This window comes from Dipodomys spectabilis, unplaced genomic scaffold (genome assembly GCF_019054845.1).
Source record: "Dipodomys spectabilis isolate Male_0828 unplaced genomic scaffold, ASM1905484v1 ptg000004l, whole genome shotgun sequence".
NCBI lineage: Eukaryota > Metazoa > Chordata > Mammalia > Rodentia > Heteromyidae > Dipodomys > Dipodomys spectabilis.
The window spans coordinates 11,445,497-11,469,787 of NW_024870681.1; the positions used below are offsets into that span (position 1 = coordinate 11,445,497).

At 43.3% G+C, this 24,291-nt stretch overlaps 1 protein-coding gene across 1 annotated transcript; it reads left to right on the plus strand.

The window, feature by feature from the left end:
• Positions 1–5,003: 5,003 nt before the first annotated feature.
• On the plus strand, positions 5,004–24,042 carry Trim16 (tripartite motif containing 16). Its single transcript, XM_042692944.1, has 6 exons — positions 5,004–5,677; positions 12,658–12,753; positions 15,928–16,161; positions 19,381–19,546; positions 20,258–20,353; positions 23,365–24,042. The coding sequence occupies exons 1-6, from the start codon at positions 5,180–5,182 to the stop codon at positions 23,946–23,948; spliced, it is 1,674 nt and encodes a 557-aa protein (XP_042548878.1). The 5' UTR covers positions 5,004–5,179; the 3' UTR covers positions 23,949–24,042.
• Positions 24,043–24,291: the final 249 nt, after the last annotated feature.

Below are 24,291 nucleotides of genomic sequence, written 5' to 3' on the forward strand. Positions count from 1 at the left end.
TTTGTTTTATTGTTGTTTTGCACTGGTCTTGGGGCTTGAACTTAGGGCCTAGGTGTTGTCCCTGAGCTTTTTTTGCTCAAGGCTGATGCTTTACCACTTGAGCTACAGCTTCACTGCTGGCGCTGTGTGTGTGTGTGTGTGTGTGTGTGTGTGTGTGTGTGTGTGTGTGGTTAATTGGAGATGAGTCTCACAGACTTTATTGCCTAGGCTGGCTTTGAACCATGATCTTCTGAGCCTCCTTAGTAGATAGGATTACAGGCATGAGCCATGGGTGCCCAGCTCCGTCATGTTTTTGTTGCAGCAAAGGAGGATCCCACCAGAGGCCAACAGATTGCCTAATCTTGGTCTTAGCACCTCCCAAACTGGGAGCCAAATCCCTTTTTTTTTTTTTTTGGGTCCGGTTGTGGGGCCTGAACTCTGGGCCTGAGCGCTGTCCCTCAGCTCTTCAGCTCAAGGCTAGTGCTCTACCACTTGAGCCACAGCGCCACTTCCAGCTTTTTTTCTTTTTGCTTATGTGGTGCTGAGGAATCCAACCCAGGGCCTCAGGCATGCAAGGCAAGCGCTCTACCACTGAGCCAACTTCCCAGCCCCCCCAAATCCCTTTTATTCAGTACCTGGCCTCAGATATTTGTATTAGCAACAGAAAACAGACTAGTACAAGCATCATGAATATTGGGGCACTAAATTTTGCAAGAGGGCAGAGAAAAGGTAGTTTGGACTCAGTGAGCCAGTTCCTTTGCCTGTTGGATAGAACCCGTGAAATTCAATACAAGGAAGCCTTTTCAAGAGGGTCTTCAGCTGTGGAAGGGGTAGTCACAACAGGATGCTAAGAACTTTACATTGCTTAAAAGAGTCTTAAATGTGTTATTGAAAAAAAAAAAGGCTGCATCTTGGATGAATTTTTATTGTTCATGCTTTCTGATTCTAAGAAACCCCTGGATTTCTTAGATTTTTGACATGTCCTACTCAGCAACAAAAGATATTCTTGGGTTTATGTAATGTAATCCCAGTCCTGCAGAATTCATCCCAGGCAGGGCTGCAGAGCCTCAGAGAGTATAACAGATTAGAATCATTCCAACTCCCAATCTATGATGCTAGCTAGACCCAGTTGTTCCCTCTCTATCCTCTCTATCCTGTCTCTCTTTATCTCATTAGTCCAAATGTGGACCTGAACAAATCCTGGGGGAAATCTTAGCACCTCCCCAAATTATAGAAGTTGGAAGCCTGGTGCCTTGCACTAACCCTGGGTTTCTTTCTACCGGTGAGACAAATGTTGAGTATACCATAAGCATGCCTAGGATAGCTCTTTTTCTTCTAAGAAACTTGAGATTCCCGTCTTATTCTCTGGCCATGTGTTATGGGTAAATTATGTCCATATATTTAGGTACAAATGTCTCCAAATATACTACTGGTACCCCTTGTTCCTCAGAATGTGACTGGTTTGGGAGATAGGGTCTTTAAGCAAGTCAAAGGTAAAATGAGGTTATTAGGGTAGATCCTAATCTAGTCTCACTGAAGTTATGTATGAAGAGGCACTTGGGACACCTGAATAGGGAGACCATTGACAAACGAAGATACTGATCTCATACTTTCAATCTCAACTGTGAGGAAATCCATTTCTGTTGTCAGAACTGAAGTATCTCACCTTCCTGGGGCCAATGGGACTTGGATCTACCATCAGCGAAAGGAGTCACTAACAGTCAATCAGGCAAAGGATCTTTATTAGCTCTGGTGACTGTTCCCCACTACATCAGGACAGTGAAGAACAACAGCCAAGCTCTCTTGAAGCTGGGTTTTAAAGTTACACACAGGGGGCTGGGAAGGTAGAGTGCAGTAGAGTGCATGCCTTGCAAGCATGAGGCCCTGGGTTCGATTCCTCAGCACCACATAAACAGAAAAAGCCGGAAGTGGTGCTGTGGCTCCAGTGGTAGAGTGCTTGCCTTGAGCTGAAGAGCTGAGGGACAGCGCCCAGACCCAGAGTTCAGGCCCCATGACCGGCAAAAAAAAAAAAGCTACACACAGGTGAGCAGGTGGCAGTGTACATGATAGCAAGCAAGTTTTCAGAGCAGAACTAGGAGTCAATAAAATGGCAATTACAGTCTCAAAAAAAGCAAAGCAATAAGTCATTGAAGCAAAAACCACATTCCAGGTTCCCCCTTCATTTCATTCCCAATAAGGTTTTAGCTGACATTTACCAAAACACATTCCAAGCTTCTTACTTACCACACCTAAAATCAAACCACCTTCCAGGTTTCCCAGCTCTTAGTTTCATTGTCATTTACCTCACTTAGCTTGTCTGACTCTCTAATTTTCTTTGAGTCTCTACTTCTGAGAATTTCCTTTAATAATTAACCTGAAGTTTCTCTCTACAAAGAGGTCCTGCCTTTAATGCTTGCCCTATTTCTGCTAGCTACATTGAATGCTACCCTTTTCTTCTTTTTCTTTATTCTAACAAGAACCAAATAGTGTGTTGTACTTCATTATAGTAGCCGAACAAATGAGCATACCCTATATAGGATTATTGTTTTGTTGGTGGTGGTGGTGGTTTGTTGGTTTGTCTGTTTGCCAGTCCTGTGGCTTGAACTCAGCTTGCATGCTGTCCCTGAGCTCCTTTTTGTTCAAGGCTAGCTCTACCACTTGAGCTACAACTCCACTTCTGGCTTTTTCTGTGATTAATTGGAGATAAGAATCTCAAACACTTTCCTGCCTAGGCTAGCTTCAAAGTGATCCTCAGATCTCAGCCTCCTGAGTAGGTAGGATTGTAGTGTGAGCCACCAGTGCCCATCTTACTATGTGGGCAACAGGGCAGTCCTCATCAGTCCTCCCTCTTTGGGAGTCTTAGGTAGTATATGTGGCCTGGAAAGGCTGAACAGAAATGCCTGTGGAAAAGACAGGGTCTTCCAGACCCACCTGATCCCTCCTGTACATATGTGGCTTCTGGAATGTGCAAAGTGACATGGAAAGGTCAGGATCAGAAAAACACATTCTTCAAGCTGCTGAACCAGGCCTGTTTTGCTTACTCACAATATAGCACGCATTGAATACATTTTGTGAAAGGCAACTTAATACAAGGCAGCTGAGCACAAAGGTGGTGGGAGAGCTAAGTCTCAAATCCACCTTCCCAAGGATAGGATGTAGAGGTAATTGTATGTGATAAAGAAGCAAGGTGGAGGTGGTACAGGGGGCTAACACCTGTAATCTTAGCTCCTTAGGATCCTGGTTTGAAACCAGCCTGGGAAGGAAAGTCTGTAAGATATCTCCAATTGGGGCTGGGAAGGTGGCTCAGTGGTAGAGCGTTTGCCTTGCATGCCTGAGGCCCTGGGTTCGATTCCCCAGCACCACATAAGCAAAAAGAAAAAAGCCAGAAGTGGCGCTGTGGCTCAAGTGGTAGAGTGCTAGCCTTGAGCTGAAGAGCTGAGGGATAGCGCCCAGGCCCAGAGTTCAGGCCCCACGACCAGACCCACCCCCCCCAAAAAAAAGACATCTCCAATTAATGAGCAAAAGGGTGGAAATGATGTGGCTTAAGTGGTAGAACACTATCCTTGGGCAAAAAAGCTAAGGAACGGGGCCTAGGTCCTGGGTTCAACACACACACACACACACACACACACACACACACACACACACGCACGCACACATCCTCCAGAGAGAGAGAGAGAGAGAGAGAGAGAGAGAGAGAGAGAGAGAAGCAAAGTGCTATGAAACATGTGAAAAGATGATTGAAGGTAGTCAGGGGCCTCAGCATGAGGAATCAGCATTTGTGGTTCTTCATTGTATGTGTGTTTAGAACATAAGGATTGCCGAGTGCCAGTGGCTCACACCTGTAACCCTAGCTACTCAGGAGGCTGAGATCTGAGGGTTGTGGTTCAAAGCCAGCCCGAGCAGGAAAGTGAAACTCTTACCTCCAATAAACCACCAGAAAACCACAAGTGGCACTGTAGCTCAAGTGGTAGAGAGCTTGCTTTGAGCTGAAGAGCTGAGGACAGTGCTCAGGCCCAGGGTTCAAGCCCCATGACTGACAAATAAATAAACAAACATGGAAGCATTAGCATGATCTGAGGCTAGAGTTTTGGCCTCTGGCATCCAGAGGTCACCTGACAGTCAGTTTCCATAAAAATGGCCTTCAGATCTGAGAAGTTACATATATATCCATTATCATGCTGATCTATAAGAGGTGTTTTCTATATCAGCGCTTAGTTACTTGTTTGAAGACCCTATTTCCAAAAATAGTTACATACTTGGGGGAGGAGGTAACCAGTAACTGCTATAACTACTATGTGACCTCCAAAATCAGTGGTTTTGTTGTGGTGTGGATGAATGGATGGAACCCAAGGTCTCACTATGCTATAAAAATGTCCTTACTGCCTGGCACTGGTGGCTCATACTTGTAATCCTAGCTACTCAGGAGGCTGAGATCTAAGGATTTTGGTTCAAATTCAACCCATTTAAGAAAGTCCTTGAGACTGCAATTAACCACCAGAAAACCAGAGTGGAGCTGTGGCTCAAAGTGGTAGAGTATTAGCTATCCTTGAGCAAAAGAGCTCAGGGATAGGACCCAGGCCCTGAGTTTAAGCCCCACAACTAACAACAACCAAAGAAAATCCCTACCTTTGAGCTAAACTAGCACAGCACAAACTGGGGGTCTTATTCCGGCTTTATTTTAGTTTCACTAGCTGCCTCATTTTCATTTCTATGAGACAGAAGGGTGGATCTGCTGCCCCATTGCTGAAGTCCTTACCTTGCAGATCCCTTTAAAACATGTGGGTGAAAAGTTAAGCTTATGAGAACACACAAAGCTATGTAGGCTTACAGCAGAACTCTGGAATCTGCAGTCCTTTTTAAAGCCATCATAAACACACATGGTTTCCTGCAGAGCCTATTGGGGATAAATGATTCATATAAGAATAGAAGTTTCAGGGCTGGACCTGAGAACAAAAGGAGGAGCCTGAGTTTGAGAGAAGACTACTGAGCCACAGTCTTGAGGCTGAAACACTGCAGCTGGATGCTGGCCAATCCGGAGAGCTGCCAAGAGTAACTGAGCTTCCTTAGGAGGGAGGAAACAGTTAAAATCCTGGGGCAGCTGCAATCATTTAGGCGTGGCTTTCCGATCTGACTGGGACTGCACAGATCCTGGGCCAAGGGGCAGAGGAAGCAAGACTTAGGCAGCAGAGCCTTCCAGATGGCAGAGTTGGATCTGATGGCTTCAGGGCCACTGCCCACCATCACCACTTACCCTATGGATCCTGTCAGTTCAGATTCTGGGTCAGCCAGCTCCATAGAAGAGGATGTGGGCTACCTAGGGAGGCCAGTAGAGAAGACTGAGGGACAGAACAATGACGAGGCACAGCCGGGAGCTTCCAATGGTGAAGGGGAGGAGGAGATCCTGTGTGACTTCTGTCTGGGCGCCAGCAGAGTGAGGGCAGTGAAGTCCTGTCTAACTTGCATGGTGAATTACTGTGAGGAACATCTGCGGCCGCACCAAGAGAACAGCAAACTGCACAGCCACCAGCTGACTGAACCAGCAAAGGACCAAGACCTGCGTACCTGCCCTGCCCACCACAACCCATTGGTTGCCTTCTGCTGCACTGACCAGCAGTGTATCTGTCAGGAATGTGGCCAGTATGAGCACAAGAGCCACACTTCAGTCTCCTTGGAGGCTGCCCGCAGGAACAAGGAAGTAAGTACTTGGGATCTGACCATCTAGGGAGGGTGATAGGAGATGATATCCCCAGGGAGTGTCTGTCACACTACAGTGTCTGACTACAGACATCGCTTTTGTGTTCTGAATGCACAGAAAAGGAATTTAGCCTAGTTAGTTAGTTCAGTTAGTTCAGTATAAATACTTAGTGCCTTTGGCTTCATAAATTGAAGTTATTCTATTCCCATATTTGTTACTGTGAAGTCACTGTTTCTGTGCTTTTGAGTTTCCTAGTATTTCCCATGTAGTTTTGGTAATGTGTGCTTGGGAGTAGGGTGTAGAAGTGGGGGGAATTGGGAGTGGGGAGTGATGTTTCCCTCTGGTGGAATCTACAAAGCATATCCATTATTAATGAAATGCAGACTTTGACAGAAATCCAAGGGAAAGAGTAAAATGCCCTAATTTCTCTTTTTTTGCTTTATCCTAAACAAGAGGCCAGTAAAAATTTTGCAACAAAACAAAACAAAAACCTAGGTGCGGGCTAGGAAGGTAGCTCGGTGCTAGAGTGCTTGGTTTGCATGCATGAGGCCCTGGGTTCGATTCCTCAGTACCACATAAGCAGAAAAAGCTGGAAGTGGAGCTGTGGCTTAAAGTGGTACAGCCCTATCCTTGAGCTGAAGAGCTGAGGGACAGTGCCTAGGCCCAGGATTCAAGCCCCACCACCACCAACAAAAACAAAACAAAACAAAAAACTAGGTGCCCAATGTGAAATCCAAGAACTTAAAAAGGGCTAAGATAACAGAATTTGACACTTATATCCGGGTATGATGTCAAGGATAGCTTAATTTACGGAAAGTAAAAATTCTTCTGCAGCTAGAGATAACAGGAGAGACTGAAGCATCTTGCTCAAATTTTATTTCCATTAGATAGGACACCTATTCTCGAACACATAGTTTTCTGTTTCTATTTCTGTTTTGTTTTTCTCTAAAGCTGAACATCTAGAGTCCTTGAGAATTGACTTAGCAATTTCGTATACTTTGTTTCTCCTTCTGTGACTTTACAAAAGCACTTTGTTTTCTAATAGAAAGTAGACTTGACTTTTGTCCCACAATTCTTTTTTCTTTTCTTCTTTTTCTTTTCTTTGCTTTTTCTTTTTTTCCAGTTCTGGGGTCAAATTCTGAGCCTGGGCTCTGTCCTAAGCTCCTTTTATGCTCAAGATGAGTGCTCTACCACTTGAACCACAGTGCCATTTCTAGCTTTTTCTGTGATTAATTGGAAATAAGAGACTCAAGGACTTACCTGGTAGAGTTGGCTTCAAACCTTGATCCTCAGATCTCAGCCGCCTGAGCAGCTAGTATTACAGTGAGTCTCTGGTGCCTGGCCCACATTTCTTATATTCACACTCAGGATAGTTCCCTATTTGCATTATATATGGATGGCAAATGCTTCTGAGCACTAAAAGAAAGAACTCTTTCTTCTTTCTTTTTTTCTTTCATTTTTCAGCACTGGGGATTGAATTCAGTATCTAACAACTACAAGATAAGCATTCAACCTTTGTGTGTGTGTGTGTGTGTGTGTGTGTGTGTGTGTGTGTGTGTGTGTGTGCCAGTCTTGGGGCTTGAACTGAGGGTCTGGGCAGTGTCCCTGAGCTTCTTTGGCTCAAGGCCATTCTACCACTTGAGCCACAGAGCCACTTCCAACCTTTTCTGTGTATTTTGGTACTGAGGAATCAAACCCAGGGCTTCATGCATGCGAGGCAAGCATTCAACCACCAAGCCACATTTCTAGCCCTGTTTTTATTTTTTAAAATTAAAAAAAAAAATTTGCACTCAACCATTTGAACCACTTCCCCAGCCCCCAAAGAGGTTTTGGGAAAAGGAGTATGTTGCCTAGGCATCTTGTCTGTGCCTATCTCTAGACATACATTATAACTACTGTGGGACTTTGGAAAGCTTTGCATTCTAGATGACAGTGTGTCACTGTTTCTGGCCCAGAAAGCCACTACTTGTCAACTGTTTCCAGTGCTTTCGGTGTCAGGATGTCCTGTCCAGAAAGTAGGTAGATCAACAAAGGAAACAATGACACACAGAGGAACATAAACCTTGTTGTACATTGCTGTTTTCAAAGTAATTGTTTTGGGTCTTCTCATTCAATCTTCAACTACAGGGTGAAGACTTACTATCTCACCACACTTGTTCCGTTGTATATAGTTGAGTGAGGCTTGAGTGAGGCACGGAAGCTTCTGGAAAGCTATCTCACCGGAGATGTGAAGAAAGGACCCCAAAATCACAAAACTTTAACCTTAATTTAAAAAAAAAATTGTACCAAAAATCTTACATGCACATACTAGAGATATTAAAGTGACATATAATGCTATTCCCTTTGGCGATAATACCTGAATTTTATTTTACTGTTAGGTTTTTTTTTTTTAAACTGGAAAAGCAGTGCATGTAAAAAAAAAAAAAAAAAAAAGCCAGGTGCTGGTGGCTCATGCCACCTAATTCTAGCTACTTAAGAGGCTGAGATCTGAAGATCATGGTTCGAAGCCCCTATGAGATGCATATCTCCAATTAACCACTCAAAAACCAGAAGTGGTACTGTGGCTCAAGTGGTAGAATACTAGCCTTGAGCACAAAGTGGCTAAGGGACAGCGTCCAGACCCTGAGCTCAAGCCCCCAGTTGACAAAAAAGAAAAACTTAATCATCTCCAGCCTAGTGATGTGGTTCAAGTGGTATAGCTCCTTCCTAGAAAGTGTGAAGTCCTGAGTTCAAACCCTAATACTGAAAAAAAAAGTTATCTCTACCAAGCAATGAAATGGGAAGAGAAGGCCTGTACCCATCCTGGATCCCTCCCGTCTCTCTCCTCTTGTCAGGAGCTAACATTACCTATAATTTCTGTTTCCTTAGAGATGTGTCTGCCTATACCAACCCAGATGCAATATAAAATTTAAGTGTGGGAACCTAAAGCACCTCAGCCACTTAGAGAGATAGTAATTTGTGCAGGAGGGACTGTGTCAGTCATGTGCAAAATCCCAAATGCAGACATCTTAGAATAGGATTGCTGGGTAAGAGGCTCTAGAGCAGGTTTTATACTGAAAAATAATCATGATACAAGTATGATGCCACAGCCCCACACTGAAGACCCCTCTCCTATGTAATTCTGTATCCCTGTTTAAAGCTCAGAGAGCAAGCTTAATCTAAGGGCTACTATACTAAAGTGGATCCACCAAATCTTTGGAGCCAAAACATTCTTGCAAGGAGCCTAAGAGGCAAGTCCAAAAGATGTAATGCCTAGATGAGGTTCTGAAAGGGATTGTTTTGAAGTGGTTATTACATATACCCAGTGTTCTTTTCAGGTAGACCCAGCCTCTGCAGTTACTTGCTAAAGGTTTCTTTGGAGCTTGTTAAGGACTAATAGGCAGGCATGTTGGGTACCAGAAGTTACAAATTGTGGGGGCAGCTGGGAAGGTGCAAAGCAGCTAGATCCTGCCTAGGGTTCCCACAGTGATGTTTCTCAGCTAACCTAGCAAGCCCTTCCCGAAGCTTCCATGGCTTCCCACCAGCTTTGCCAGTGGTGTTGACAGTAAGTGTTCTTTGATTATTTACCCTCTCCCATTGAACTTTCAGATCTAGCAATTTCTAATGGGGACTCAGTACTTCCCTGCATGATGGCTCAGCTTCCTGAGATCTCTTTGGTCTTAAGAGTTTTTGGTTTTGCCTGCTGGCTGCTGACTTCTCTCATTCCATGGTTCTTTTACATTATTTAGTGAGAGTGTTAGGCTCTACTGTCTACCCTCTAGGATTTCATTACAATCAGGAAACTGAAGTACATACCATAGTTCTATAGAATGCTAAAGGGGTGCCCAATCCCAGAGTTCAAGCCCCACGACCAAAAAAAAAAGAAAGCTAAAGGGCTGGCATAATACACTGCAGCATATCTATAAAGAAGGGGATTAGCTATGGAAGCAAGAGCAGGGCAATACTCTAGGAGGAGGGAAGACCTGAGTTGAGGCTTGTCTTAGGTATTTGAAGACCACTAGGGTCAGGCATGACCTCCAACTTTAGTATTAGTTCTAGAAAGGTCAGTACTGGATGCTGACTGAATATGATCTATGTAGAGCAAGAGCTAACTATCAGAGAGCCAAAAATCTTGGTGCTTGCCTGGGGAGCTGTTAACTAACAGCACTCAGTCTACTAGTAACCAATAGGATTGGTATGGAGCTACTGAGGACAAGAGTTTCTTCCAGAAATTCTAAGGAGTATCTTTGATTCAGTATTATGAAACATATAAAGCTAAGAGTGTGTCTTATTTGACACACCAGCATTCTTGGACCAGCATTCAGTGAATAGGTTTTCACCTATAGACTAAAGAATGGAGTCGCAGTTTAGATGATGCCAACAGTTAAGTCTCCAAAGGGTGAACTTTATGTGTTAGATACTATCTGGAATTTTCTTCTTTCTTCTTCCTCCTCACTGTCTTCTTCCTTCCCTCACTTTTACCCTTTCCCCTTTCTCCTCCTCTTTAAAAAAGTTGAGACAGGATCTCATTAAATAGCACAGGCTGGTCTTGAACCTGCTATCTTCTTGCCTTAGTTTTCCAAGTTCTGAGAATATTGGGGTATATTCACTCTTGATTTGTTCTTTCTTCTTACTCCCTCTGCTGTTCCTATTTGTATCTCTCACCATTCTCAGCCCCCTTTCCCCTGTAGATGCAGAAGATGGAAACAATTCTGTCAATATAGAGACATGTAGCCTTGCACCAGAAGGGAAGCTAAATGATTTGACAGTATCATGCAGCAAGCAATGGGTCTTAAGACCTCACATATTATGCCTTGTGTAAAGTGTGTCATTACCTTGCAGAATGAGGGAAGGCTTCTCTTTTCTTTGCTTGAAGGCTGTGTCCCAGGTATTACTGTCCTGCTCTCAGGCAGACCTACCCTGGCCTGAGATGGATGTATAGCTCATATCTTGGGAAACCCCAAAGCTAGAGTCTAAGGCAACCCTTCATTTTCTAGGAACAAGAATAACTGGAGATACAAGTCTTCAAAGCAGCCACACCTTCGGTGGTAATTGGGAGTGCCTTCCCTTGGGATGACTCACTCTGAAGAAGCCTCTATTTGGTGCTTAGAAATTCTTCTCTCCTTTTATGGTACTCTTCAGACAGAGGAGAGAAGCCCTTTCCTGGATACTCTGGGTGTCTTCTAGGGTTTGGTTGGGGGTAATTGCCTTAACACATTCTTAAGTCACTGCATGAGTTAGGTTGTAGGGTGTGTTCTGTTGTGCCTTCTAACACTTTCAAATTAGTAATTCATGTTTCCTCCCTCTCTCCTGGAATGGGCCATTGTATAACATTCCAGGGTTTCCTGCAAATAGGCCAGAAGCCCTCTCACTTTCTCCTTCTACTCACTTTTCCTACTCCCCACTCTCTAGCATCTGTTCCCAGGTGTTAGAAGTGAGAAGTCACTGGGGCTACGTCAGCTCTATATCAGTGACCTAGACCTCAAACAAAGGTTAACCTCATTCAGCAGAGAAGTCTGCAGCTGCTTCCGTCACCAGGGGTAGGATAGGGTGAGGGTGAGGGGTAGGGTAGCTGGGGAGGGTGGTTAGAATTCCACCAAGCTTTATGGAAGAATGGTCAAACACTTAATTTATGACTTGAGATCTATTAATGCGTGGTGAGTCATGGTTTGAAATATAGACAGAAGCTATCATGGTTTGAAATACAGACAGAAGCTATTAAAAGCTATTTATTATTTTTTTTCTCTTTTCTTCCTTCCTTCCTTCCTTGTTTTTTTTTTCTTTTTCTATCTCATGCCCTTGTGCAAGTAGGAGAGTGACAGGACCTTTGAAGTTTGCAAAGGCTGAGGTTTTCTGAGGTGACAGATTTCTTGGCAGAAGGTGTTGAATGAGTCCCAGGAGACTGGGGTCAAGGCAACCAAACCCAAGATTCTCAGGCAGGGACTTGCCTTGACTACTTGCCTTCCAGGATAGGGACAAGAAATAGATGGGGGTGAAGTGAGGAGGGCTAGCTCTGCCTGCCTGCAGTAGCAGACACAAAGCATGAATGGAAAGCAACCATAGTAGCAGGAAGGATGAGGAAGAGGAGGAAGAAGAGGAGGAGGATGGCTACGACACTGAGGATAAAATATTGATGTTTATTGTATACCTACAATGTGCCTGGTACTACACAAAATTCTTAATATCATACAATATCTTATTTAATTCATTATCTCATAATCTTAGGAAGCAAGCACCTTATTGTTATCTTACAGGTGAAGAAATGGATGTTTTGAGACATTAAGTTGTAAAACAATAAGAAATATATATATTTGACTGAATGCTGCTAGCTCATGTCTGAAATCCTAGCTACTTAGTAATCTGAGAATCACTTATTTCCAGTTAACTATTTTAAAAAATGATAGACTTCAGTGGGCAGCTAATTCTTAAGAGATAGAAGTATCAGAGGCAAGGAAACTTCTGAGAATTGGGACTGTTTTGCAGGATTTTTATGTGCTTTTAAGTGTGGGAAAATAATTTGGTTTTCTTATACATAAATTTGATCAAAGCCTCAACTGCTAAGTTAAAAAGCTGAGTTTCCCATCTGGCTATGTCACTTGCTATAAGCCCATATTTAATGTTAGATAATTTGAGGTCACAATGTCTAGGCTCACTCCCATTGGTGAACACTCAACCTTGGATAATTGGCTCAATTGTAGCATCTACAAAATGTAAGTAATAATTTTTGCCTAATATGGGTTTTAAGGATATTCCTTATTAATTCTTGAAATAATGACCAGCACAGGGTAGATGCTCAGGACTTTTAGCCAATTCATCTTGAGTTCAGTCCCAGGAAAGGGCTGGCACAAATCTAATCCTTGGCTTTCTGAGATCAGCTTCAAAGGTCAAACTTTCAGGGAAGAAAGATAGGACTTCAAGGATGAAAAGCACCATTGCCCTTGGGAGACTTTCTGTGTGTACTAGGCTCTTCCTTCCTTAACGCTCTCCTTCCTACTTCTAAGGCTGACCTTCGGTGTACCCAGATAAACTTGGAGCAGAAACTCAAGTTGAATGAAAATGCCATCGCCAGGCTCCAAGCCAACCATAAGTCCGTTTTGGTAAGACTGCTATGTGAATCACTTGTCAGACTCTAGCATACCTGAATGCCACCACAGGATCAGCAAGTGATAATTACAGGTATAGCTGGCCACACTAGTCTTATCTCAGTCAGGATTTATTGTGAATGTGGTTTACATTTTTAAACAGGCAAGTAATTTACTATTTACAATATAGAGTGGAACCAAGACTAGTCCTGGCATAACAGCATTCTTGTTTTTACATATGCATACTTGACTAGAAGGAGAAAAGTACATGAGTATGAGTGTGTGTGTGTGAAAGCAAGGTGCTTAATCAGAGCTCCACAAATTACACATGATTCTGGCTTCTTCCATCAAGGGAGGGCATTCTGCATGTGCATCTCACCAGTCCTGTGTCCTGGACACTGGGATTAAGAGTTGAGAGCTATAGGACCAGTGGGTAGTACTTGATGAGGCCAATGGTGTGCCATGTTGTTTAGGCCTGGGCTCTCTGGTTTATGGCCACTTTCCAAATGGACTCTGAGTCGACATAAGTAGTTCCATAAATACCTTTCACTGATGTCGAGCTAATAACTACTAGTCAGAAGAGTGCTGAACACCTACCTATGGCAGTGAGTTAGTAGTATCATCTTTTTTTTTTTTTTTTTTTTTTGGTTGACCATGGGCTTGAACTTGGAGCCTTTCCTTGAGCTCTTTTGCTCAAAGCTAGCATTCTACCACTTGAGCCACAGTGCCACTTCAGGTTTTCTGGTAGTTAATTAGAGATAAGAGTCTCATGGACTTTACTGCCCAAGTTGGCTTTGACCCATGATCCTCAGATCTCAGCCTCCTGAGTAATTAGGATTACAGGTGTGAACCATCTACACCCTGCTAGTAGTATCCTGAGAGTGAATTATTGTATCCTTCTATCTCTCCATCTACCCATTTATCCATCTTTATATCTGTAAATCCACCTACCTTCCCACTAATTTACTTATCCATGTCCATCACCAGTTATTCACCTACTACCCATCCATCCATTTAATTTAATTTACACCTCTTGAATGTTTACAGCGAACTAGCTGCTGATGGTTGAAACTATCTTCAAATGTTTAGGCTATTAACTGTTGGCTAGTTTGATTTGTTTGTGGCACCTCCTCTCTGCACAGTTTACTTGTCATCATTTAAGTACTAAATAATATTCTTCACCCATCCCATTTTAGATGTAAATATTTCCCAATGGAAGTTTCAGGAAGGAAAGGCCGAAACAGGAGTCAATATATGCCCATTATTTGAACCTCCCTTCCACCATCCTTCTTCAGGATTACCTTAGTGGGAATGGGAGAGGGATATAAATCATTAATTTTGTCTTTATATTCATTCCTCTTAGCCTCACAGAATCCTGCTTCTTGAAAAAAACCTTCCTATTATAATTATGGGCATTTTCTTTTCCATAATACCCTTATGTTGGTTCCCATGTCTTGTCCTGCATCTGCTTTTTATTTTATCTTATTTTGTTCTGGTAACAGGGCTTGAATTCAAGGACTTGTGTTCTTTTTTTTTTTGGGGGGGGGTCCGGTTGTGAGGCCTGTACTCTGGGCCTGGGCGCTGTCCCTCAGCTCTTCAGCTCAAGGCTAGTGCTCTACCACTTGAGCCACAGCACCACTTCCGGCTTTTTTCTTTTTGCTTATGTGGTGCTGAGGAATCAAACCCAGGGCCTCAGGCATGCAAGGCAAGCGCTCTACCACTGAGCCACCTTCCCAGCCCCAGGACTTGTGTTCTTGCTTGGCTTTTTTGCTCAAGGCTGTCAGTCTTTCACTTAAACCATACCTTCACTTCCTGATTCTGAAGGTGATAATGAGGGCTAGGAGCCCCATTTACTTTGATGATTCATACAGCCAGAACATCTGGTATCTGATGGAGCAGGAAAGATGAGTAAGTAAGCCAGGAAATGTCTTATCCATTGGATAAGACAACTATACCCCACACCTTCTAAGGGTAATAAGCAAAACTTACCTTTCTAGTACATCATTTCTTAATCCTTATTTTCTCCATATTTAAAAAATATTTTTATTATTATAAAGATGCTGTGCAGAGGGGTTACAGTTACATAGTCAGGCAAAGGGTAGATTTCTTTTTGGACAATGTCACCCCTTCCCTCACTCTCTCTGTTTTCTGTTTGTTTTGTGCTAGTACTGGGGCTTGAACTCAAGGCCTAAGAACTATTCCTTACTTTTTTTCCTTAAGGCTGGCATTCTGTCACTTGAGCCACAGCTCCATTTCCAGCTTTTTGGTGCTTAATTGGAGATAATTTCTCAGAGACTTTACTACCCAGGCTGGCTTTGAAATGCAGTCCTTAGATCCCGGCCTCCTGAGTAGCTAGAATTACAGGTGTGAACCACCAGCACCTGGCTTTCTCCATCTATTTTTTTTTCATATTTACAAAATAAAAGTGCAATTTCAACACTTAAGTCTAAATCCAGTTATGATTAATTGTCTGAGAATTTAAAGTATTTACAATAACAAGGAGGCAACATCTTGTGAACAGCTCTGAAATTTTACTACAGTTGGTGTGTAGGTTGTGTGTGTGTGTGTGTGTGTGTGTGTGTGCTTGGTTACCTGTTCAACAGAGGCCTATGCATTTAAAGTATGTGCCTTTACCAGCTGCTCATAGTGAATAAGGCACTAAGTCTTGCTCTTCTCTGCTACTGACAGAGTATCAATGTAATGGACAAGGCTCCAATGTTCTTATGAATCTCCCACAGGGCTCAGCCCATGGACTGAAAACTAAGCTAAACTACACACTCCTCCTGTGCTTGTTCTAGAGTGTGCCAATATCCCCAGGGATTGGTCCAGGTTATGCCTGCTGAGCTGCTGTGCTGTAGGCAGCTGTGTAGGATCTCCATCTCAGGCCTTACTTCAAGGCAGTGTAGAAGGGTGTTTGTATTAATCCATCTTCTACTATGTTAACAAAGTGCCTGAGCTGAGTAGTTAAAAGGGAAAAGAAGTTTGTTTGGCTCATAGTCTGGAGGTTTATGAGCATGACAGCCTCAGCTTGATTTTAGGGAGGACGATATGCCATACCCTAAGAATCAAAACTGTCTTTTACAATATAACATTTCTCCCTAATTTATAGGTTTCTCAAGTTCACATTTCACATTTTGTCTTTCTCATTTCAAATTTCACACTGTCTTTCTCCCACTCCACCCTCACCAGGTGTCTGTATCAGAGGTCAAAGTGGTTGCTGAAGAGCAGTTTGGAGAACTCCTTGCTGCCGTGAGGAAAGCTCAGGCCGATGTCATGCTCTTCTTGGAGGAGAAGGAGCATGCTGCCCTGAACCAGGCTAACAGCATTAAAACCCATCTGGAGTACAGGAGTGCAGAAATGGAGAAAAGCAAGCAGGAGCTGGCCAGGTTGGCAGCCATCAGCAATACTGTTCTCTTCCTGGAGGTAAAGAACTGGGGGATGGGGACATCGGTGCAGCAGCACCATGGAGCACCTTTGCTCCATGGGGCTGAGATGCACCTGTGAGTGCACTGATGAGTGGGGCCGTCAGGAAGCTGTGGGAACAGAGAGAAGTGAGTGCTGATGCAGCAGAGTATGGGAGGGGTAGGGAGAACTGCTCAGAGTTGGAAAGGGGCTGGATGGCTAGATGGTGAGTCAGGTTCAAAGTGCAGAATGTTTTAGGTAGAGGGAAAACAAAAGGAGCAGTAGAGGGAATGGAATTTTTTTTTCCCGGTCGTGGGACTTGAACTCTGAGCCTGAGCACTGTCCCTGAGCTCTTCAGCTCAAGGCAAGCACTCTACCATTTGAGCCACAGCACCACTTCTTGTTTTCTGGCAGTATATTGGAAGAGTCTCATGGACTTTCCTTGCCCTGGCTGGCTTTGAACCATGATCCTTAGATCTCAGCCTCCTGAGTAGCTAGGATTACAGGCATGAGCCACTGCTCCTGGCTGGGAATGGAACTTTTAATTGCATCAAGGGATAAACATTGGAACCAGATCTAAGAAACATTTAATCCCTCTCTCTCTCTCTCTCTCTCTCTCTCTCTCTCTCTCTCTCTCTCTCTCTCTCTCTTTTTCTCTTTCTTTCTTTCTTTTCTTTTTTTTTTTTTTGGGTCTGGTTGTGGGGCCTGAACTCTGGGCCTGGGCGCTGTCCCTTAGCTCTTCAGCTCAAGGCTAGCACTCTACCACTTGAGCCACAGCACCACTTCAGGCTTTTTTTCTTTTTGCTTATGTGGTGCTGGGGAATCGAACCCAGGGCCTCATGCATGCTAGGCAAGCACTCTACCACTGAGCCACCTTCCCAGCCTTCCTTCCTTCCTTCCTTCCTTCCTTTCTTTCTTTCTTTCTTTCTTTCTTTCTTTCTTTCTTTCTTTCTTTCTTTCTTTCTTTCTTTCTTTCTTTCTTTCTTTCTTTCTTTCTTTCTTTCTTCCTTTCCTTCTTTCTTTCCTTCTTTCTTCCTGTCTTTCCTGCTGTCTTTTTTCTTTTTGCTAGTCCTGGGGCTTGAACTCAGGGCCTGGGCACTGTACTTTCCCTGAGCTTCTTTTGCTCAAAGCTAGCACTCTACGACTTGAGCCACAGCACCACTTGTGGCTTTTTCTGTTTATGTGGTATGAGGAATCAAACCCAAGGCTTCATGCATGTTAGACAAGCACTCTACCATTAAGCCACATTCCCAGCCCTGAACATGTAATTTTGCAGGGAAAGAACTAGAGGCTGAGTGAATTTCTCCATCCTGGATCTGTCACTAAATAGCTTGGTACAGCTTTTAGCAAGTGACTTAACATCTCTCAGTCTCAAATTTTTCATTTATTGGATGAGCAGTGGGAGTGAGTTCAAGCCCCACTACTAGTACATACATACAAATAAAGAAAAAGTATGTATTTCAGTGTAACTTAGATGTGAATTTTAACAAGATAACATTTTCTCCTACATTGTAAGCCAGTCAAAATAATAGTATTTATTTATTTCTTGTTTATTTGTACTTTTTTGAGGTAGAATCTCATAATGTAGCCTAGGATGGTTTGGAGAAGGCTGAATCCTTGTCTGAGAGACTTGTTTGGGATATTTAGAGTGTAGGAACCTATGTCTCATTCATTACCATGACTTGTGTCTAGGTTATGAAAAGCTGGAGGTGGGGAAGATCAAGGAAGCTGAATAACTGCAGAAAATAAATATTTGCAACTATGAAAATAAAACAAAATTTATGGAAGGATAAAAAGAACTGGAGCTGGGGCTGGGGGTTTAGCCCAGCGGAAGGGCGCCCGCCTGGCGTGCCCAAGGCCCTGGGTTCGGTTCTCAGCCCTGGTTAAAAAAAAAAAAAAAAGAACTGGAGGTATATGTCCTTATTTTTAAGCTCCCAGTTTGAGCTATATATTGGGCTACGTATTGGGGACAGCTAATACCTTGATATATACACATATATGTATATATATATATATGTATATCAAAAGGTATGTATACATATATATATAAAGTGTCATATATAGCTATATGTGTATATGTGTGTGTGTGTACACACACACACACACACACACACACACACACACACACACACATATATACATGGTTTATATTTGTCAGTTGTGGGACCTGAACTCTGGGCCTGGGCACTATCCTTCAGCTCTTCAGCTCAAGGCTAGCACTCTACCACTGAGCCACAGTGCCACTTTTGGCTTTTTCTGCTTATGTGGTACTGAGGAATCGAACCCAGGGCTTCCTGCATGCAAGGCAAGCACTCTACCACTGAGCTACCTTCCCAGCCCCTATTTTTATTTTACTTTATTTTTGTCAGTTGTGGGGCTTGAACTCTGGGCCTGGACGCTGTCCCTCAGCATTCCAGCTCAAGGCGAGTGCTCTACCACTTGAGCCACAGTGCCACTTCTGGTTTTCTGATGGTTTATTGGAGATAAGAGTTTCATGAATTTTCCTGCCTGGGCTGGCTTTGAACCGCAATCCTCAGATCTCAACCTCCTGAGTAGCTACGATTACAGGCGTGAGCCACTGGTGACCAGTTTATTAATGTTTTTATGCTGATCCTGAAGCTTGAATTCAGGGCCTGGGCACTGTCCTTAAGCTTTTGTATTCATGACCTATCACTTGAGCCACCTATCACTTCTGGTTTGGGTTTTTTTTTCTTTTCTTTTGTTTTTGTTGGTTTTGGAGCTTGAACTCAGACCTGGGTGCTATCCCTGAGCCTCTTTGTGCTCAAGGTTAGTGCTCTACTACTTCAGCCACAGTGCCACTTCTGGTTTAGCTAGGATTATAGACATGAGGCACCAGTTCCTGGCTTCCCACTTCTGGTTTTGGGGGTCGTTAATTGGAGATGAGAATCTTATAAGCTTTCTTGCTTAGGCTGGCTTTAAACTGCCATCCCCAGATCTCAGCCTCCTGAGTAATTAAGATTACAGGCATGAACATCAGGGGTCTGGAAAGTTTTGATAATTAAAAGCCTAATTTCCCACTTAATTTTGGAAAGACTCATTTCTATTTTAGGGCCCAAAAGCATAGAAGCTTTTTATCTTGTTAGAGCATAAGTAGGAACTTATACATCTATTTTCTTTGTGAAGCACACATGCCTATCACCCCTTAAACATAATGAGGAGAGCATCCCAATGTAAGAATAATGGAACCCAAAGCAAGTCCTCCTATTTTCTTTCCTTCAGGAATACTCCAAGTTTAAGAATGCTGAAGATACTGCTTTCCCTAGTGTTTACATTGGGCTAAAGGATAAGCTCTCAGGTATCCGCAAAGTCATCACAGACTCCACAACAGACATAATCCAGTTGCTGGAGAACTATAAGGAAAAGCTACAGGAGTTTGCCAAGGAAGGTGAGGCACTTTCTGGGCCATGAGCTCTGGTCAATGTTTGTCCAGAATGATTGATAGAGAAAGCAAGGGAGAACCAGGAAAGGGATGCAGATCAGGAGAAATCTAAGTGTCAAAGCCATCTTTCAGCTCAGCTGTATCAAAAATGGACCCATAGACTCTTATCTTGATTTTATTTCATAATTGAGACCTAGAGAAGTAAATACATGCTTCAAGCAATTTTCTGGCCATTCTTTGATTAGTTTCTCAGGTTGCTGGTACCTGTATTCTAAGTGAAATTCAAGTTAGTCTGGGATGTGTGTGTGTGTGTGTGTGTGTGTCCACCCATCCTGTGGCTTGTACTCAGGGCATGTGATTCTCCTTGAGCTTTTGGGCTCAAGGATAATACTCTTCCACTTGAGCCACAGCTCCACTTCTGGCTTTACAGTGATTAATTGGAGATAAGAGTCTCAGGGACTTCCCTGCCTGGGCTGGTTTTGAACTGAGATCCTCAGATCTCAGCCTCCTGAGTAACTGGGTTACAGATGTGAGCCACCAGTACTCAACTTCAGTCTGGGATCTTTTTCAGCTTTTGCTTGGCCCATTGAATATGATCCAGATTTTTAGAGGTCAACATTTATTTTTCCTAGAAGCCCATGGAAAGGTGACCTATTTTTTTTTTCAGTTTTCCTGACAACCTGGATAGACGTGCATTCACAGTTCTTTGTTTTCTAGAAGAGTATGACATCAGAACTCAAGTGTCTGCCATTGTTCAGCGCAAATATCGGACCTCAAAACCTGAACCTAGAACCAGAGAACAGTTTCTCGAATGTAAGTTGTGAATTCCTTCCCCTGGTAGTTGATATCAATGTAGGGCTTTGCTGAAGCAACAACCAACTTGTCTTGTAAAAGATTCAGGTTGTTTCCACCTCTTGTCTATCCCTAAATGATTTACTTTAAAATTGTAATTAAAAGATTTTTCTGAAATAGTTTACAACTTATCAAAACATTGCAAAAGAAGGACAAAGAATTCCTTTACACTTTCCACTCAGCTTCTCCAAATACTAACACTGTACATAACTATAATACAATCAATCAAAGTCAAGAAATTGGTGTAGTTGTAGTACTGTTAACAAACAGGCAAGCCGGGCACCCGCCTATCGCTCACACCTGTAATCCTAGCTACTCAGGAGCCTGAGATCTGAGGATCATGGTTCAAACCAGCCCGGGCAGGAAAGACCGTGAGACTGCTATCTCCAATAAACCACTAGAAAACCGGAAGTGGCGCTGTAGCTCAAGTAATATAGTGCTCACCTTGAGCTAAAGAACTGAGGGACAGCGCCCAGGCCCAGAGTTCAAGCCCCATGACCAACCAAAAAAAAAAAAAAAAAAAAAAGGAGAATTTATTCAGATCTCATCAATTATTCTTCCATTACCCTTTCTTCTGTCCTATGTTCAGTCTAGGAACCTAGGTGTTTCCATGTCTCCTTAGAACTCTTTTCTTTTTTTGGGTTTGGTTGTGGGGCCTGAACTCTGGGCCTGGGCGCTGTCCCTCAGCTCTTCAGCTCAAGGCTAGCACTCTACCAGTTGAACCACAGCACCACTTCCGGCTTTTTTCTTTTTGCTTATGTGGTGCTGAGGAATCGAACCCAGGGCCTCATGCATGCAAGGTAAGCACTCTACCACTGAGCTACCTTCCCAGTCTCTCCTTAGAACTCTTCAGTCTGGGTCATTGTATCAATCTTTCTTTGTCCTTCATGACCTTGGCACTTTAGAGAGTCACCAAGTGTTTCTTCTTTTTTTTTTTGTCAGACCTGGGGTTTGAACCCAGGGCCTGGCCTCTGTCCTTGAGCTTCTCTGTGCTTCAGGCTAGTGCTCTATCACTTGAGCCACAGTGCCACATCTAGCTTTTTCTGTATATGTGGTACTGAAGAATCGAACCCAGGGCTTCAAGCATGCTAGGTAAGCACTCTGCCACTAAGCCACATTCCCAGCCCCAAATGTTTCATTTATAAATCTTACTTGACCAGATTCCCTGGTACTGTTATTATGTGGTATTGGACTGAGCTGTTAACTTTTTTTTTTAATTTTGGTGAGTACTCAGCCTTGAATGCTGGGCCTTGAGCTCTCGCTTAGCTTTTTTCCCCCTCAAGGTTGGTACTTTACCAAATGAACTACAATTTCAGTTTTAGCTTTTTGATGCTTAATTGGAGTTAAGAGTCTCATGAACTTTTTTTGCCTAGGCTGGCTTTGAACTGTGATGCTCAGATCTCAGTCTCCTGAGTAGCTAGGATTATAGGTGTGAACCATCAGCACCTGGGTTTCTTTGGATCTTACTAGGGGCCATGATGCCAATTACTATCTCCTTTTTTTCTACTTCTCAACACCTCTTGGGCTCCACACAGTTTCCTTTATTTATTCTTGCTACCTCACAGAAGCACATTTATATTTTATAGACAGACATAATATAAGAAGTTATGCGCCCTTTATTCTGAACGTTAAAATAAAAATTAGACATATCTTACTGTAATTTTTTTTTTGTCAGTCGTGGGGCTTGAACTCTGGGCCTGGGTGCTGTCCCTGAACTCTTCAGCTCAAGGCTAGTCTCTACTACTTGAGCCACAGCACTACTTCTGGTTTTCTGGTGGTTTATTAGAGATGAGAGGCTCATGGACTTTCCTGCCCGGGCTGACTTTGAACGACTATCCTCAGATCTCAGCCTCCTGAATGGCAAGGATTACAGGCATGAGCTACCAGCACCTGGCTAATTTGTCTTCTTTTAACATTACATGCATTTTTATATCAACTTCTTTTGCATTACAAGTATTTTATACATATTAACTTTCTTCTTTGAATATTATCATGAATAATGTAATATTCAAAATAATACCTTTGGAAGTATTATTATTATAGGCAACTAGTAAGGCATTGCACCTAATCCATTGCATCTAGTCCATTGCTTCTAGTAAGAAAGACCTGATTATGGAGGTTGAATTAAGAGGCTGGAGAGAAGTGGAACTATAGGAGAACTACAGAACTTTCTACTGTCTGTGTGTAGGAAGGGCTGGTAGGGACAATAATGAAGGCAAACGAAAGGTAAAAAATTATTTTGAGCTTAAACAACTATGTGAACAAAAGTAGTATTATTCTGAGATTGGTAGAAGAATATAGGTTGGGGGAATGTTTATGCTAATGCTAAATGTTAATGCTAAATATTGGCTGAACATTTTGAAATGAATGAATGGATCAAATGTTGGAGATGAGTACCTATATTCCCAAACATCTGTCAACCATGGATATAATTGTGTCTGGCTTTTTTTTTTTTTTTTGTCAGTTGTGGGGCCTGAACTCTGGGCCTGGGCACTGTCCCTCAGCTCTTCAGCTCAAGGCTAGCGCTCATCACTTGAGCCACAGCTCCACTTCTGGCTTTTTCTGCTTATGTGGTGCTGAAGAATCGAGCCCAGGGCCTCATGAATGCAAGGCAAGCACTCTACCACTGCCACCTTCCCAGCCCTTTTGTCTGGCTTTTTGTGCAGACCTGTTCATGAATGAGTGAATGAATACAGTAAATAATTTAATTTAGTTTTTTATTCAGCTCACAGGCAATGCAATAACTATCAATTAATTTGGGCTTCAGAAAGGGAAGACAGGGAACGATTTGCATTCTCCCTATTGTCTGGCCTTCACTCATGTCTTTTGCTAGGGGAAGGGCTGGGAAAGCTGAGAATGGGGAGATGGATGTTTCCTGCCACCATCCTAGGAAGCCAGCTAGGTTTAAAGTGTTCTATGTGAATCAGCTGTCAGTTCCTGAACTACTCTCCCTGCATTCTATGTTTCTCTAGATGCATGTGACATCACATTTGACCCTGACACAGCACACAGGTATCTCCGGCTACAGGAGGACAACCGGAAGGTCACCAACACCTCACCTTGGGAACATCCTTACCCAGACCACCCCAGCAGGTTTGTGTATTGGCGGCAGGTGCTGTCTCAACAAAGTCTGTACCTACACAGGTACTATTTTGAGGTGGAGATCTCTGGGGCAGGCACCTACGTTGGCCTGACCTGCAAAGGCATTGACCGGAAAGGGGAAGAACGCAACGGTTGCATTTCTGGAAACAACTTCTCCTGGAGCCTCTATTGGAATGGGAAGGAGTTCACAGCCTGGCACAGTGACACAGAGACCCCGCTCAAAGCCGGCCCTTTCCGGAGGCTCGGAATCTACGTTGACTTCCCAGGAGGGATCCTTTCCTTCTATGGCATAGAGTATGATGCTATGACTCTGGTTCACAAGTTTGACTGCAAGTTTTCAGAGCCAGTCTATGCTGCCTTCTGGCTTTCCAAAAAAGAAAATGCTATCCGGATTGTGGATCTGGGAGAAGAACCTGAAAAGCCAGCAAGCTCTGCAGTGGAGGCTGCTCCCTAGATCCCAGGATCCATATTGCAAGTCTTTGCTAACCACAATGATGAAGCAGCAGCTTTCATTTTAAGGCTGTTTTGAAGACAGAAATGTTTGTAATTTGTAGTTGGCTTTAAAAATTATATGAGTCACCAGGCACCCATGGCTCATGCCTGTAATCCTAGCTACTCTGGAGGCTGAGATTTGACCCTACCCAGGCAGGAAAGTCTATGAGACTTTTAGCTCCAATAATCCACCAGAAAATCAGAGGTGGTGCTGTGGCCCAAGTAGTAGAGCACTAACCTTGAGTTGAAGAGCTCAGGGACAGTACCCAGACCTAGAGTTCAAGTCCCACAATCAACAACAGCAA